General features: G+C 39.9%; 1 protein-coding gene across 11 annotated transcripts in view; it reads left to right on the forward strand.

Moving 5' to 3' along the window:
* The first annotated feature begins 3,705 nt into the window (after positions 1-3,705).
* KIF21A (kinesin family member 21A) overlaps positions 3,706-16,547 on the forward strand; it is a 186,303-nt gene continuing 173,461 nt past the window's right edge. For 6 of the 11 annotated variants that reach the window (XM_019960793.2, XM_019960795.2, XM_070789275.1 and 3 more), the window contains exon 1: positions 3,706-4,176. In XM_019960793.2, the coding sequence (XP_019816352.2) occupies positions 4,133-4,176 (44 nt within the window). In that variant the 5' untranslated portion in view covers positions 3,706-4,132. The remainder of the gene's footprint in view (positions 4,177-16,547) is intronic. The other 5 variants (XM_019960799.2, XM_019960797.2, XM_019960804.2 and 2 more) reach the window with 2 other exon arrangements.

A 16,547-nucleotide genomic window follows, 5' to 3' on the forward strand; every position in this document is an offset into this window, starting at 1 on the left:
ACCTGCTTTGTAAAACAATTTATATTTATAAATATATTTATATTGTATATTAAATATGTATGTAGCTCTTTTTATAGCTAACTTTATTGTGCACTTACTGTGTTAGTGCTGTGATTAACATGTGATAAGCAAAGCTCTTAATCTACAAGACAACTCATAAGGCTGAAAATACACACAAGAAGCATCTTGCCCAAAGTCACATAGTCACTCAGCTAACATTTAATGACCTGTACTATATGTCAGACACTGTCATAGGAGCTACAGATACATTAGTGAATAAAACAGAAAAGATCTCTGCCATCTTAGAGGAATTGTATAGTTTATAATTCCACAAATGACTTAAGTGCTTTTCTATTCATACTTAAAAGTTGGCATTAAACAATATAAAGATGAATAGTAAATTTTTCCAATAATTAAAAATTTTAATTCTTCTTTATGGAAAATAACATTAAATACTAAGTTAAAAAAAAAAAGAGAAACCATGACAAGTTGAGTGGGAAAACTCAGAAGAAAGGAAAAAGCTTTTATTTTTACTAACATTAATAACATTATTACATTGCTTTTTTATTATAAAAAAGACGCTCTGCATTTTCACTTTGCACTGGATCATGCAAATCATGTGAGCTGGCCTTCTGGGAGTGCTACTTTAGACTGAATTATCAGGAGAGGTCCCTCTGAAGAGATTGCATTTAAACTGACATCTAAAAGACCAAAAGAAGCCAACCATGGGAAGATTCAGGGAAAAAACATTCCAGGTAGAGGGATCAGTTAGCATAAATGTCCTAAGGCAAAGAAACTGTTTTCAAGAAACAGAAAAAAGGCTAATTTCACCAAAAAGTAGTTTTTCAAATTTGGAGTGGCATAAGATAAGGTTAGAGTTTGGAGGGGCCAGAGTGTGAAGAGCTTTGAATCTAGAAGAATTCATTCTATTTGTGTTAGTTAGCTATTGGAATGTTTCAGGCAGAGGAATAACATAGATGACTTATGTTTTAAGAGATCATTTTTTTTTTTGCAGTGCGGATACAATAGTGGACTCAGGGAGATGATCCTGAGTGGTCTATACCTGAAGAACTCCTCACCCTTCCAGATGGAATTTATCATACTTTTGTCGTAATTTCTATTATTGCACTTACAGCTTTTCAAATTTGTCTGTCTGAACTAAACTGTTAGACAGTCTTCTCTCCATATAACTACTGCCCAGCATGGTGTGCATATTGTAGTCACTTATTAAATATTTATTGAATGAATAATTGGGAAAGGAATTTTTACTCCTATGGTAGAAGCTCTTTCCTCAGAATCTTCTTCAACTTAAGATAATTAATTAGAAGATTCAAAAGGAAAGGGGTTATAGCAGACATAAGGAATCTGAAACAAATAAAGAATATATAGTTGATTTTAAAATGTTGAAATTTGGGAGAAAAATACTGATTCAATCACAATAGGAATTTGAATTTTTATGTTACCTCTTCCTGAATCCATATGCAACATGTATCCAAAGACACAGCTATTACTGGTGTTAATATTTTTGCTGCAAGTTCCAAACTGATGTGGCCTTCCCTGATAGCTCAGTTGGTAAAGAATCTGCCTGCAATGCAGGAGACCCTGGTTGGACTCCAGGGTTGGGAAGATCTGCTGGAGAAGGGATATGCTACCCAGTCCAGTATTCTTGGGCTTCCTTGGGCTCAGCTGGTAAAGAATCTGCCTGCGAAGTGGGAGACCTGGGTTTGATCCCTGGGTTGAGGAGATCCCCTGGAGAAGCGAAAGGCTACCCACTCCAATATTTGGCCTGGAGAATTCCATGGATTCTAGTGACTTTCACTTTCACTTTTCAAAACTGATGGCCTGGGATTGAAGTTGGCCCCAGACCTATTTTGATTGATTTGCACAGTATGCAAATATAGTGCTGAATTAGTTATTGATGTTTAAAACTAAGGAATTTTCACATAAAAGTCTTACTTTTCTCTATCTCTTGAGAAGTAACAAACATATAAGCAAACAAAAAGCTTTGTAGCATTGGGTCTGCATTCCTGTTGACCAGAGTCAAGAAGGGTGGTTCCTTTTTTAAGAAGAAGCGTATGTTCTCTATTTTAGCACAGTTCTCACTCTGCTTGCTCCACTCACTTAAATTACTTGTCTGGTTCCTGGTGACACTTGTGTATGTGATATGAATGTACTACTGCTATATATATATATATTCAGTTTTCTTGCTATATTTGTTTGGCTTTACTTGCCTACCTTGTAGCTTTTAGAAGCAAGGTGGCCAGACCAGATCCACCCAAATGTGAGACTGCCAGGGAAGGAGGAAACTGTGCTCAGATTTGTTGACAGACAAATCACTGAAGGAAAGAAGGCTCTCCAGAGGGTAGCCATTGGAGAGCTTTGCCACCAATTTGATCTGTACAAGATACTCACCACCTCTGTCCTCCTTACTTCCTACTTATATGTCTGTTAGGACTCAGAAGAGTATTGAGGTTAAGGGACGGAATAAATTTAAAATTTCTATTATTACATATCACATAGGCCTTCACTTAAGATCACTGAACACTTATTGTATGTCCCAATGTGTGCCACTGCCCCTGACCCATGCTGCTGTATCTCTGATATGGATGATTACATGTGCCATCGTTGGTACTTGGGTCAGTGTCTTTATTTGGATGGAGCCATTATTGAAAAAGACTCTGATGCTGGGAGGGATTGGGGGCAAGAGGAGAAGGGGACGACAGAAGATGAGATGGCTGGATGGCATCACTGACTCAATGGACGTCTCAGTAAACTCCGGGAGTTGGTGATGGACAGGGAGGCCTGGCGTGCTGCGATTCATGGGGTCGCAAAGAGTCGGACACGACTGAGCGACTGATCTGATCTGATCTGATCTGATTTAATGTATTATACTGTTTCATATGAAGCCACACACACACACACACACACACACATATGGGGCAACCCACAAAAGATACTCTGTGACAAAGTTAAAAAAGGCTGTTTCCACAGAGCTATCTGAAGGCATGGGGAAGAACAATAGCCGCAAGCAGAAATCACAGTGGGTCAATGTTGATATAATCACGGGATTTTGAAGGCCAGAAGGGAAAGAAAGTCAATTGAGAAGGATGTACTACATAGCAGGTCTTGGTGGATATACAGTTCTGGGGAGTCTTAGCAGTACCAGGGTGCAGTTCATATACCAGTATACAAATGATTTAACAGAAAGGCATTCAAGGGTCTTAAGAGTCAATCATTACCACATCCCACAGGCGATGGACTGCAGAACAACCCAGCTGCCCAGAGGCAGTGGCCAAACCAGGGAGCTGGGTTTAGTATGAATGACTGACTCCTGGGAAGGAGGGCGTTCAGAGGGGGCTGGGGATAAGGGTCAGAGTCCAAGCTGGAGAGAGGACAATGAGCTAAGGGTGGAAACAAAGGCGAACCAGAACGGCAGCGGGCAGATTGCAAGCTCTGCACTGGGGAATCAAGCTTTGCTTTTAGAAGGCGCAGGCTGCAGCAGGGCGGGCACTAGCCGCGGCGTTCTCACAGCCTGCAAGGGCGCCGGGCTCGTCACCCCGGGGCGTGGGCAACCCGCGGCCGGCATCCCTCCCCCGTGCGCCTCCCGGCAAGCAGCGCCTGGCAGTGCCCACCGAGGGCAGGGCGGGGCGCAGGCCGGGCAGCGCTATAGGTGGGGCCGGCAGCTCGGCCGCCGCTGACGCAGTGCGGGCCAGCAGCGGGAGAGTCCAGGCAGGCGTGGAGGGTTCAGCCCGGCCGCCCGCAGGCCGCGTTCCCATCGGAGGGGGCAGGGCACACTCACCCGGCCAACAGCAGGCCGCCGGCGGCCTGCTGGCTCCGCCGCCGCCGCCGAGCTCGCCATTCAGCGCGCCTCGTCTCCGCCCCAGTCCTGGGGGCTGAGCTGGGGAGAAGGGGCGGGCGCCCGCGAGCAGTGAATCACCGCCACCTCCTCCTCCTCCTGCCTCAGAGCCGCCGCCACCTTTCCATTCAGTCGCCCAACATGGCTGGAGTGCGGCGGAGGTGAGCCGACCGCCCCCTGCAGCTCCAACCTCCTGAGCGCGAGAGCCGCGGCTCCAGCGGCGCCTCAGTTCTGCGGTGCAGAGGCCCAGGGACCCGGCTGTCGCTCGCCGCCGTCATGTGGGGCGCCCCGGACGAGAGCTCGGTGCGGGTGGCTGTCAGGTAAGGACGGACGCGGCGAAGGGCAGGCTGCAGGCTCCCTGAGAGGATCTGCCCTGAGCTCTGGAAACCGAGCCCGCAGGTCCCCGCCGGCCTGGCGCGCGAGGCCGGGTGCTGGCCGGAAAACCTCGCGCCCTCGGCCTCCTGGTGTTTGCAGGTGACGGGCGGCGCCGGGTCCCTGGGGGCGTCCGGACTCCTCAGCGGGAGAAGCCGTTGCCTTCTGCCCCCTCCAGGTCGCGCACCCGAGGAACAGTTGCCTCAGGTTTGGCCGCCTTGGGCGATCGCCTGTCGGGCTTTGCCCAGAGGACCTGCCTCTCTCCAGAGTTGTGGTGCGCTTCTTGTATTTGTAACGTGACTGTCTTTACGGGTACCTGCAACTCCGGCCTTCGTAGGCAGGAGACAAAGCCTCAGCACAGCGCTGCCAACCGCGGGGGTCTAGATCTCTGTGCAAATAAATGGACATCTTGTTAAGCACTGGCGGGCACTAGATAGCAGCAGCGTGTGGGTGTTGAGGACATTTTGGCGTTGCAAGGGATATTATATTTAAGGGAAAATTCATTGGTAATCAGTCTGTAGAAGCAAGAAGACTCTTCAGTAAGTGAAAGGGTTAAATGAGGGAGTGGTGAAAAAGAAACATCCTGAGGTTCAGCAGGGTGGTTACAATATAAAATTTCACATTCCCGAGTGTAAGTTTTTAAATACTAGATACATCAAAATTGTAATTTGGTCAAGGACAGATACATGAGAATCGAACGTAATTTGGATTGTTTTGATACGTATCGAGAAGCGGAGCTCTGACAGTTGCTCATGGAAAATTGCAACATCATCACTGAAATATTAATGAAGGCTTCATGGTAGAATAAGTGCGTTTCTTTTATAGCTCTGATACTTTACTGTAAGTTCATTTCTCTTTATGTACACGTTATAGGATTATAAAAATAATCTGTTTTCTCTGAGAAATTATTTTTTTAAAAAATTCTCCACCCGTGTAGTCTTTCTGAAAAGCTGTTCTTATCCTATCATGTCAGCATTTCAATAGTTATTTTAGTGACAAATCTTGTTAGTTATGGAAATGGTAGTTTTATATATACTTTGTATTTTAATCAATCTAAAGAATAAGATCAATTTCAAAGATATTTGTCATTCCCTTTACAGACCAGGAGATAACCACCCATGGAGGTGACATTTTTATGACTGTTTAGAATCACCTGTTATAAAATTTTTGAAGTTTTAATTTGGCCTCTCTGGGTATTTTAGGGTTATTTATTCAGTTGTTGGATTAGTTGTTTCTCCTGTTTACTGTTTCTACCTCTCTTTTAGCCTTTTAACACTTACTAGTGACTCTACCACCACAAAGGAAGGGGAAGGAAAAGAGAGGAAACTCAGTAAGAAGCAGTTTTGTTAATTAGCAGATCTGGTCGAAGAAAGTGAAGAAGGAGCATAAAATAGTAATGAAAAAAAAATTTGGCTATCAGAGAAAAAACCTGTTGTTACAGAGTTAATATTTTTATCTGTGAATTCTGTAGAATATCATAAGGTAGTGTATTGACCATGCAGTTAAAACTGATGCTGCTTGCAATGAAGATAAACAGAGTAATGAATCACCCCAAAGTGATATTGACAGATAAATAACTTATATTTGCTTTTGATATGCATATTAGCTTTTTAAAAAGGAAATATGTGTGGGTCTGTTTGTTGGAGAAAGGCTTTATAAACACACGTTGTGAAGTAAGCCATATTTTGAAGGTCTATTTTATTTTTATTAAATACATTGAATAGATTCACTGGTTAAACTTATTTTGCATAGGATAAGAATAGCTTAGATAGCACTTCTGTATTTATAAAGTATATGGACGTTTATTTCCATTTACAACAGATATTTATTGAAATTAAGTCCTATCTCTTTTGTCCTAACCTCTGAGCTAAAAAGAGAAATAATTATTGGACACGCAGTATGTGCCAGGATCAGTGCTGTGTGTTAAGATGTTTTATATGCTGTGAAATTGCATTTATTTCTCATAACAATCTTTGACTTAGGTCTGTTATTACTATGGCCATTTTACAGGTGAGACACAGAAGGATTAGGTGATCTTCCCCAAGTTAAACTGGTAGCAAGTGGCAGCAATAGCATTCTACCTCTAGACAGCTTGATTCTAGAGCTCAAATTCGTAACCATTAAATCTATACAGGTGAGAGGCAAGAACATCCTTTGCAAACCTTTACTTAGCTTAAGGTTACTTGCCTCTTCCTGGTTCTGAACTAGTTTAATTAAAAATGAATGACTTTGACAGGATTTTTATGCCTTATATTTCTAGAAAAGATAGAGCTCAGAAAGGGGAAACCTGAACTTACCTAAACTGTTTTCCCAATTTTTAAATCTTTGCAGTGACCTCCAGTCTTACTTTCCAGTTTGTGATAGACTTTATCAGCAGGGTAAATAAATCAACACATAGACACAAATGATCAGAACAATTGATTAACTTTTACCCTTCAATGATTGTAATAACAAGTAATAGAAAGTTGGCTGTACTTGTGTAAATGCACGGTGTCCTAGAGGTCTTTGTGTTTTATCAGATATGGAGATTTACCAATGTGTTAAAGTTGATGACTGTATTTTAGGTTTCTCAAAATAAGTGCATGGGTCATATTATATGACCTTTGGAAAAAGAAGTTAATAGAACATTTCTTATTTCGGGAGAACATTTTAAATTCAATTTCTGAAAAATGCCTTTGGGTAGAGTATATCTGAGATGTTGGTGGCGCTGGTGATAAAGAGCCTGCTTGCCAATGCAGGACACCTAAGAAATACAGGTTCAATCCCTGGGTCATTAAGATTCTCTGGAGAAGGAAATGGCAACTCACTTTAGTATTCTTGCCTGGAAAATCCCATGGACAGAGGAGCTTGGCGGGCTATAGTCCATGCAGTTGCACAGAGTCGGATACAACTGAAGCAACTTAGCACTGCAGCGTGGAGGTGTTCTGTAGGGTATCTTTCTTTCATTGTGTAGATGTGGATTTAGGACCCCCCTCCACCACTATGCAACCCCATGTGGCTATTGAGCACTCAAATGATGATTAATGCTGTAACCAAACCAAACTTGGTTTCACTCTCCCATCACACAGCAAAGCCAATCTGTTGACACCAGGTTGTGGTGAAGTAAAGGATAGCTTATTGAAGGGTACCCACTGTAGGGCCAAGCAAGGAGAATGGGCAGTTCATGCTCAAAAGATGCAAATTCCCTGATGGCTTTCAGGGAAGGGTGTTTAAGGGCAAGGTGAGGGACAGGGTCACAGGGTGCCGGATCAGCTTTTGGGTATCTGTCTGATTGGTTGGTGGTGAGGTAACAGGGTGATATTTCAGGAGTTAACATCATCAACCTTCTGGTTCCAACTGGTGTGGGGTCTACCTGCTTGTGGTCAGCATGAGGTTAACTTCTTTCACTTGGTGGGGGCTTTAGTATCTGTAAAACCACTCAGGGATGTGGCTCAGAATATTATCCATAGCCCTTGTGGAGGAACTAATGGCCTTTGACTTACTTTTAATACAAATAGAACTGTTAGTACTTTGTCTTGCTTGACTGTTTTCCTTTCTATCTGCGTTACTCTGATTAAATATGCTCTTAAGAACTTGGGGACGGCTAAAACTTTGCAAACAGGAGCCTGGTGACATAGGGTGGGGTGTGTCTGTCCCCAGGAAGGCCCTGAAGGGTTGCTTGGTTTCAACACTACTGAGAATCTAAATTTTAAATTTTATTTAATGTTAATTAAATTTAAAAACTGTCCATTTAGTTTTTGGAAAGCTTGTAGTTATGCCTGAAACAATGTAGTTATATGGACCTATTTTTTAACTGTAAAGTTTATCAAATCTAAATACTTATAAAGTATTTCTGATGGAAATTTAGTCTCCAGATTGACATGTATTTTCTGTGTTTTATATATATACATATATATATATATATATATTTGATTTTAAAAACAGTATGAGAAAATGAATGTAAATATATCAATGATCTTTATATTGATTACATATTAAAATGATGGTATTTTGATATGTTGAGTTAAATAAAATATTAGAATTATAATAATGTCATCTACTTTTCCTTTTTTAAAACGTGGCTACCAGAAAGTTTAAAATTAAATATAATGTTGTTGCCATGATATTTCTATTGAATAGTGCTGCTTTACAGGTTTTTAAAGATGTGAGAAAAAGTATAGAAAAAAATGTTCACAAATGTTACTCAGCCATAAAACGGAATGAAATTGTGTCACTTGCAGAGACATAAATGGATTAGAGGCTGTCATACAGAGTGAAGTAAGTCAGAAAAGAGGAAAACAGATATCATATATTAATGCATATATATGAAATCCAGAAAAATGGTATAGATAATCTTATTTGTAAATCAGAAACAGAGACACAGATGTAGAGAACAAGTATATGGATACCAAGGGGGAATTAAGGGGTGGGATGAATTGGGAAATTGGGATTGACACATACACACTGTATGTATAAAATAGATAACTAATGAGAACCTACTCTATAGCATGGGGAACTGTACTCAGTGCTCCGTGGTGACCTAATTAGGGAAGGAAATCCCCGAAAGAGGGGATTTATATGTATGGCTGATTCACTTTGCCGTAGAGCAGAAACTGATACAGCAGTGTAAAGCAGCTAGGCTCCAATAAAAAAGTGAAAAACCAAAAAACTGTTCACAGCCACCACGTCGTAGATCTGGTATTTTCTGTAGATTAAGAAAATACCAAAATATTGGGTGTCTGTTTTAGAGTGGTTGTATATATAAACACACATACATAAGTATCTATGCACGTATATCCATGTAAGATTTGATTTAACAGTAACATTTTTCCCCTCTGGGTTGCATAGGTATAGAAAGTTATGGGTAATAGGTTGATGGTAACTGACTTCCTAGAAAATGTAGTAAGCTGATAGATGCCATCTACAAAAATGAGCAATGAGGTTTAGTGTATATTCTGTTCTTATTACCTAACTAGTGTACTGAATTGAACCATTCAGTTAACATTTTAAACTCAAACATTTTGAATTCTAAATCTGGAACTTTATGAAATGATGTGAATGAAAGTACAGTGTTTGCTGCAAGGCACCTACTTTGGGGCCAAGCAAGAAGACTGGACAGTTCATACTTTCCACGTCTGATGCTGATATACTATTTGAAACTTTTTCCCCAAGAATCTTAGCTTTCAAAATACGAGAGGAACTGAAGGAAAATGGAGCTACAGAAAGGACCATTGTGTTTTTATGTCATTGTCTATGTGATTGTGAGCTAAGATTTTTTGCTTAGCTTTGGCAGAGAACAGGACATATCCTTGACAGCAAGTTTGGATTAGTGTGTAATGATGTTTAATTTGCTGTGTTTTTTACCTTACTACAGCATTTTTAAGAAGTGACATTGCTCAGGTAGCTTAAGTGCTGATTGGAATGTAAATGCTCTGTTTTGAGTCCTTCACTGGCACTGATTTGCAATGTGATCTCCTCGAAGTTTTCTTTTTCCTCATGCTGAGGTATTAAGGGTTGTAAGAACTTTGCATATGCAGTATATGAAATGTATGTTTTTTTTGTTGTTAGCCGAACTGTTGGCACTAGTGCTGCCTCTTTATTGATAGGAAGGAACTGTTTTAACATTTAAACTTGACTTTCCCACAATAAATTTATTGTAGGTACTGCTGTTACTTAAGAGAAAACTTTTTGGCTTTTGTGGTCTCTTTGTCCAATTCTGGCTGTAATACAAATAGGCAATATTTTATTTAATATACATTAAAACCGTATGAGGTGGGCTGGACAGATATTATCCCTATCTTACAGATGTAAAACTGAGTCTCAAAGATACTAGGTGACCTGTTCAAGGTTTCTCGCCACTAAATACCAGAAATGGAACTCAAACTCAGACTTCTGGTACCTGTTTCTTTATTCTTAAAAATATTTCCAAATGTTTTCAAAATATTTCACATATTAATGTCAATGTAATAAGGATCTTTCCAGCTAAAACACAAATATACATGTGATGTAACTTATTTGAAACAATTTAATGTCTAAAGAATGTAGAGGCAGATAAGCAAGGCTTTTAGAAATATTTTGTGGAAACAGATGGTTACCTGCTGTTCGATCATTTGTTTATTCCTTCCTTCATTCATCAAGTATTTATCATGTGCCTACTATGTGCAGAACACTTTCCTACTACTGAGGATATAGAGCATACATGAGAGACGTGGTTCCCACTTTCATGGAGCTTAGACCTAGCAATGTGAGGCTCTTTTAGTGCACAAACTATGTTGAATCTAACACAAAACATATCAGTAACACAAACTAGAAATTAGAGAAAGTTGTTGCAGTTTAGTTTTTTATCTGTCACTTATTTTCTTCAATAGCATTTTTTGGGTTCATACTTTCTTGAAGGACAGTGACTTAAAAAACAGAAATTGCACCCTGCTTACAAGCACATGTCATACAAAGTTTGGACTCCAAAGCCTGTGCATTAGAACGATATTTCCAGTTTTGTATGTGTGGCATGTGTACCCTACATGTATGTCTTTGTATTTGGATCATAAAGTAAAGGAAATGAAACAGAGGAGACTAAAGAGCTTGTGGATGATATGAGTTTAAAGTCAGTGAAGTTATTTATTTAAATATGAGTTAATGCTTTTTCTTCAGATAAGGTTTATTAAGTTTATAGTGTGGGAGGCCTGATTGTTATTTGGAACTCCACAGAAGTTCAGATTTCATGTCTAATTATTACTACCCCTTGAGCTCTTACCCTCTTACCTGCTAATTAGTTAATATTTTGATGCATAATTATGGGTTTGTAAATGATGCACTAGAAATTCCAGTTTAGTGAAGCCATGAAAGCTTTGTAGTTAATTTCATAATGTACCCAGTCTTCCAGTTCTCATCCATTTCTCCTCAAAGAAATGAACTTGAAATATCCTTTATTATGGATAGTTTCCCCCAAGACATGTTATAGCTCACCTATGTGACCTTAACTTACAAATTGTTATTTTCTGTCAACATTAGATACGAAACTATCTAAGTTTCAGATTTAGGAAGGAAGACACATCAGTGAAAATGCATGCTAGATAGTATCATTTGTATTCGGTATGTCATTAAAATGACTTTATTAAAAATAAAATGGATGTTTGTTATTTTTAATGCTTCTCTCTGGAGAGCGGATTTGTGAATTCTGTCTTTGAACTTGGTTTCCCAGTGGATTAAGTATTTAATCTTCTCAGGGTGTTAAAATAGTTTTCTCGTGGCTCAGGCTTTATTTGAAGCAAATGACACAGCCAGTGGGACCATTTTGATGAAATTCTACAATTATTATGAGATAGTTCTTAATGTTTAAGAATTATATTTGAGATTCCTTTGTTTTGAAATTATTAGACATTTATATATTGAACATAACTTTTCAGTTCAGTTCAGTGGCTCAGTCGTACCCGACTCTTTGTGACCCCATGAATCTCAGCACGCCAGGCCTCCCTGTCCATCACCAACTCCCGAAGTTTACCCAAACTCCTGTCCATCGAGTTGGTGATGCCATCCAGCCATCTCATCCTCTGTCGTCCCCTTCTCCTGCCCCCAATCCCTCCCCGCATCAGGGTCTTTTCCAATGAGTTAGCTCTTCACATGAGGTGGCCAAAGTATTGGAGTTTCAGCTTTAGCATCAGTCCTTAGGATTTAGTACCTCTGTAATTATTGGATTTGAAATAGATTTTAAAACTGAAAGGGACCATGAAGGAACTAGCTGGCTGAAGCCCCTTCAAGATAATTGAGGTAACAGAGACCCAGAGCAATTGAGGGAATTGCTTGAGATCCTGCAGCCATCAGCTCAGGTCTTCTGTTGACCGTTGCTTTGGATTTTTTAGGATTTCATGTTTTGCTGTCAAACATCCCAGAAATATAGTAAATTTGTATTTTGTAAACTACAGTTTTAATCCCTCAAGTGCCCTTTTAAAAGTTTAACATTTAAAAAAGTGCCCCCAATCTCAGTGCCCTTTATTTTGGCTTTATGATTGCTTCAATTCTAGAAACTAGACCAGTGATTCTAAGAAGGACCTCTCAAGAGAGAGAGAGAGGGATCCCTGGAGTAGAAATCCAGGTTATATTTTAAGGTTCCTATTATATTAAAGTGTGAAAAAATGCCAACACTAGGTTATAAAAATTGTTAAAACAGACTGATTTCAGCATATGCATGTACCACATTAATATTTTAACAACCACAGAAATACAATATCCTGGTAGCTTAATTTGGAAATAGTATTAATCATGTACATAGAATTTGGTGAATGCTAGGCCTGGGACATGTGGCCTTCTCCCTTTGCCGTCACCTTGGTTCTTAAATTTTTTTCCCTACCTCAATAGATTTGACAATTAGAGCACGTTCCATTAATAGTGACAACCTCAATGTCGGGGGGATGATTGGAGAGTGGGGAAAGATGGAGATAGAGTAGGGTCAGTGTGGTATATTTACTGGGATCTGAAATTGGAGCTGGAGGTAGACATCTGAGTGGTTTAAAAATAAAACACTTTGAGAATTACTTCACGAGAAAGGTGGTTCTTAAACTTTAAAATAACATCAGTCCCTTCTATCCTTACTTTAGAAGGATGTAAGGATACAACACATTTTGGCCATACATTTGGCCTTGCATCCAAAAAATACCCTAAATCCCACCTCTGCTTGAAGCCTTTCTAGACTTTATGCAGGGAAATTTCTGCCTTGTGGGGCCTTATTTATTTATTTATCTGATTCTCTCGCTTTCTCTCTCTAAAATTCCGGTGTGAGAGGTGTACACAATATGATGATTTTCACTGTTTGACTTGAAATGTCCCCCAACCTGAGAATATTTGACATTTTTTTAAAAAAATGTTAATATACTGACAGCACTATTAGAACATTTAAAGGACATTGGATATACTGAATTGAAGCAAGGTGGTATTTGCATGTCCAGATTTGAAATGGAGGCCATTCAGGATTTAATCTTAGGGTCAACTTACTTGGGCACTGTACACTTCCATCTACTTCTTCAATAAGAGCAAGAAAACCAAGAAGTTGTTCAAAATTGAGTGTAGCAAGGTGGGCATCATGAGCCCACCCAGGGGCTAAATCAAGGATAGTTTAAAGTTTATTCCCTACTCTTTGGATCTCTTAGTGTGTAGTAAAATTTTAGTTTTTGAGATTGGACTTTACCTTATTCTCAATTTGGGGGAGCTATGTCTGTCACTTAGGCATCACAATATCAGTTCTTCTGAGTAGGATGAATGAATTATATTTTTCACAGGAGATATTCACATTATTTGACATACCGTCACAGAATAGAGACTTTTTCTTTCCACAAACAGGAACAAGGAGCCTTGGAAAGGGTCAAGCTATAGTAACTGTTATGAAGTGATATGTTGAGCACATGGTGTACTAATAAGGCATGAGGTACCTCTACTCTGTTATATTCTTTATAATCTTACTTTTTTATATCAAAATTCATTCATTTATTACATAATTATTGAATGTCTGTTGTGCACTAGAATCACATAAGTTAGAGGCATTAAAGCTGTTGGAAGCAATATGATGTAAGAGAATGAACTTTGGATATTTAGAAAACTGTTTTGGTCTTCAGTTCAGTTCAATTCAGTCGCTCAGTCGTGTCCGACTCTTTGAGACTCCATGAATCGCAGCACGCCAGGCCTCCCTGTCCATCACCAACTCCTGGAGTTCACTGAGACTCATGTCCATCGAGTCAGTGATGCCATCCAGCCATCTCATCCTCTGTCGTCCCCTTCTCCTCCTGCCCCCAATCCCACCCAGTATCAGGGTCTTTTCCAGTGAGTCAACACTTCGCATGAGGTGGCCAAAGTACTGGAGTTTCAGCTTTAACATCAGTCCTTGCAATGAACACCCAGGACTGATCTCCTTTAGGATGGACTGGTTGGACGTCCTTGCAGTCTAAGGGACTCTCAAGAGTCTTCTCCAACACCACAGTTCAAAAGCATCGATTCTTCGGCGCTCAGCTTTCTTCACAGTTCAACTCTCACATCCATACATGACCACTGTAAAAACCATAGCCTTGACTAGATGGACCTTTGTTGGCAAAGTGCTTTATAATATGCCATCTGCTGTGGCTGCTGCTGCTGCTAAGTCGCTTCAGTCGTGTTCGACTCTGTGCGACCCCACAGATGGCAGCCCACCAGGCTCCCCTGGCCCTGGGATTCTCCAGACAAGAACACTGGAGTGGGTTGCCATTTCCTTCTCCAATGCATGAAAGTGAAAAGTGAAAGTGAAGTCACTCAGTCATGTCCGACTCTTAGCGACCCCATGGATTGCAGCCACCAGGCTCCTCCGTCCATGGGATTTTCCAGGCAAGAGTACTGGAGTGGGGTGCCATTGCCTTCTCCAAATATGCTATCTAGGTTGGTCATAACTTTCCTTCCAAGGAGTAAGCATCTTTTAATTTCATGGCTGTAGTCACCATCTGCAGTGATTTTGGAGCCCAAAAAAGTAAAGTCTGACACTGTTTCCACTGTTTGCCCATCTATTTCCCATGAAGTGATGGGACCAGAGGCCATGATCTTCGTTTTCTGAATGTTGAGCTTTAAGCCAACTTTTTCACTCTCCACTTTCACTTTCATCAAGAGGCTCTTTAGTTCCTCTTCACTTTCTGCCATAAGGGTGGTGTCATCTGCATATCTGAGGTTATTGATATTTCTCCCGGCAATCTTGATTCCAGCTTGTGCTTCTTCCAGCCAGTGTTTCTCATGATGTACTCTGCATGTAAGTTAAATAAGCAGGGTGACAATATACAGCCTTGACGTACTCCTTTTCCTATTTGGAACCAGTCTGTTCCATGTCCAATTCTAACTGTTGCTTCCTGACTTGCATACAGGTTTCTCAAGAGGCAGGTCAGGTGGTCTGGTATTCCCATCTCTTTCAGAATTTTCCACAGTTTATTGTGATCCACACAGTCAAAGGCTTTGGCATAGTCAATAAAGCAGAAATAGATATTTTGGTCTTAACCAATGATAAACTTGGCTTTGTGTGTACTTCAGTGGACTTGGGAGAAGATCAGCAGAGACAACCATGTGAAAGCATTTGGAAAATAGTTTTTATACAAACACAGGCAATAATGTTTTTAGTGATGAGTTGGATGTATAACCAACAATGAGTATATTGGTTATATTCCAAACTCTAGCAATTAGATTAGTCATTCTGTAATATGTAATCCATAACTTCAATTTGTGAAGTACATTATAGGTGTTGTCTCTGTTCTTTTGCTTTTTGAGTGCCTATTATATCACTATGAATAGAGCAGAAATGTATATAAATAGTTAAAAACCTTCCATTTAAACAGTCACCTAGTTTTCATTTTGTTTTTAACATGTAAATCACATATCGTCCTTCTCTAGTTTACCAAATTCCTTTTTATATAGTTTAGTATAATCCACCATTTTTAGCCCTGGGTGTTCTTTGGAAGGAATGATGCTAAAGCTGAAACTTCAGTACTTTGGCCACCTCATGCGAAAAGTTGACTCATTGGAAAAGACTCTGATGCTGGGAGGGATTGGGGGCAGGAGGAGAAGGGGACGACAGAGGATGAGATGGCTGGATGGCATCACCGACTCGATGGACGTGAGTTTGAGTGAACTCCGGGAGTTGGTGATGGACAGGGAGGCCTGGCATGCTGTGATTCATGGGGTCGCAAAGAGTTGGACACAAATGAGCTACTGAACTGAACTAACTGAACCATTTTTATTCTTTCTTTTCCCACACAAGACTTTCAGTTGGCATAGTGTTTAGTGTTTGTAAAGTTACAATTAATACAATATACTTTGTGAGATTAATGATAATATTGTATTTGCTGCTAGTTGCTTAACCTGATGTAAGACACTGATGACTAAATTGGTTAATAATAATGTGAATTTTCTTTCTGAACTGGCTTGCACCAGATTTTTGAAAATGTTGCCAATGCTTGTCTTGCTTTCTCTCATCAACCTTGTCAACAATACACTAAACCAAGCTGTGGATTAAAGAGCATCTTAATGAGTAAACTAAGTAAAAAGACCTGAGGTAATAATAACATAGAATTTTGAAAATGAGTTTAAATTTTCTATATTTTTTTCTCATACCTAGAGCTGATGGGCAATGCTCCTGCAGAGTTCATTGAAAGATCTATATGAAAATTTAGCTGAAAGCATTTTTTTAAAAGGCTAATACTTAGAAGCAGAAAATAGATCTTGCAGGCATAGTCTATCTTCAAAGTCAGATTTTAATTTCATAAGTTATTTTTATTTGATTTCTTTTCCGGTTAATGAAATAATGTAATCAAATTAGAAAAAAAAATACCTGAGAAAATATGAG

This window comes from Bos indicus, chromosome 5 (assembly GCF_029378745.1).
Source record: "Bos indicus isolate NIAB-ARS_2022 breed Sahiwal x Tharparkar chromosome 5, NIAB-ARS_B.indTharparkar_mat_pri_1.0, whole genome shotgun sequence".
Lineage (NCBI taxonomy): Eukaryota > Metazoa > Chordata > Mammalia > Artiodactyla > Bovidae > Bos > Bos indicus.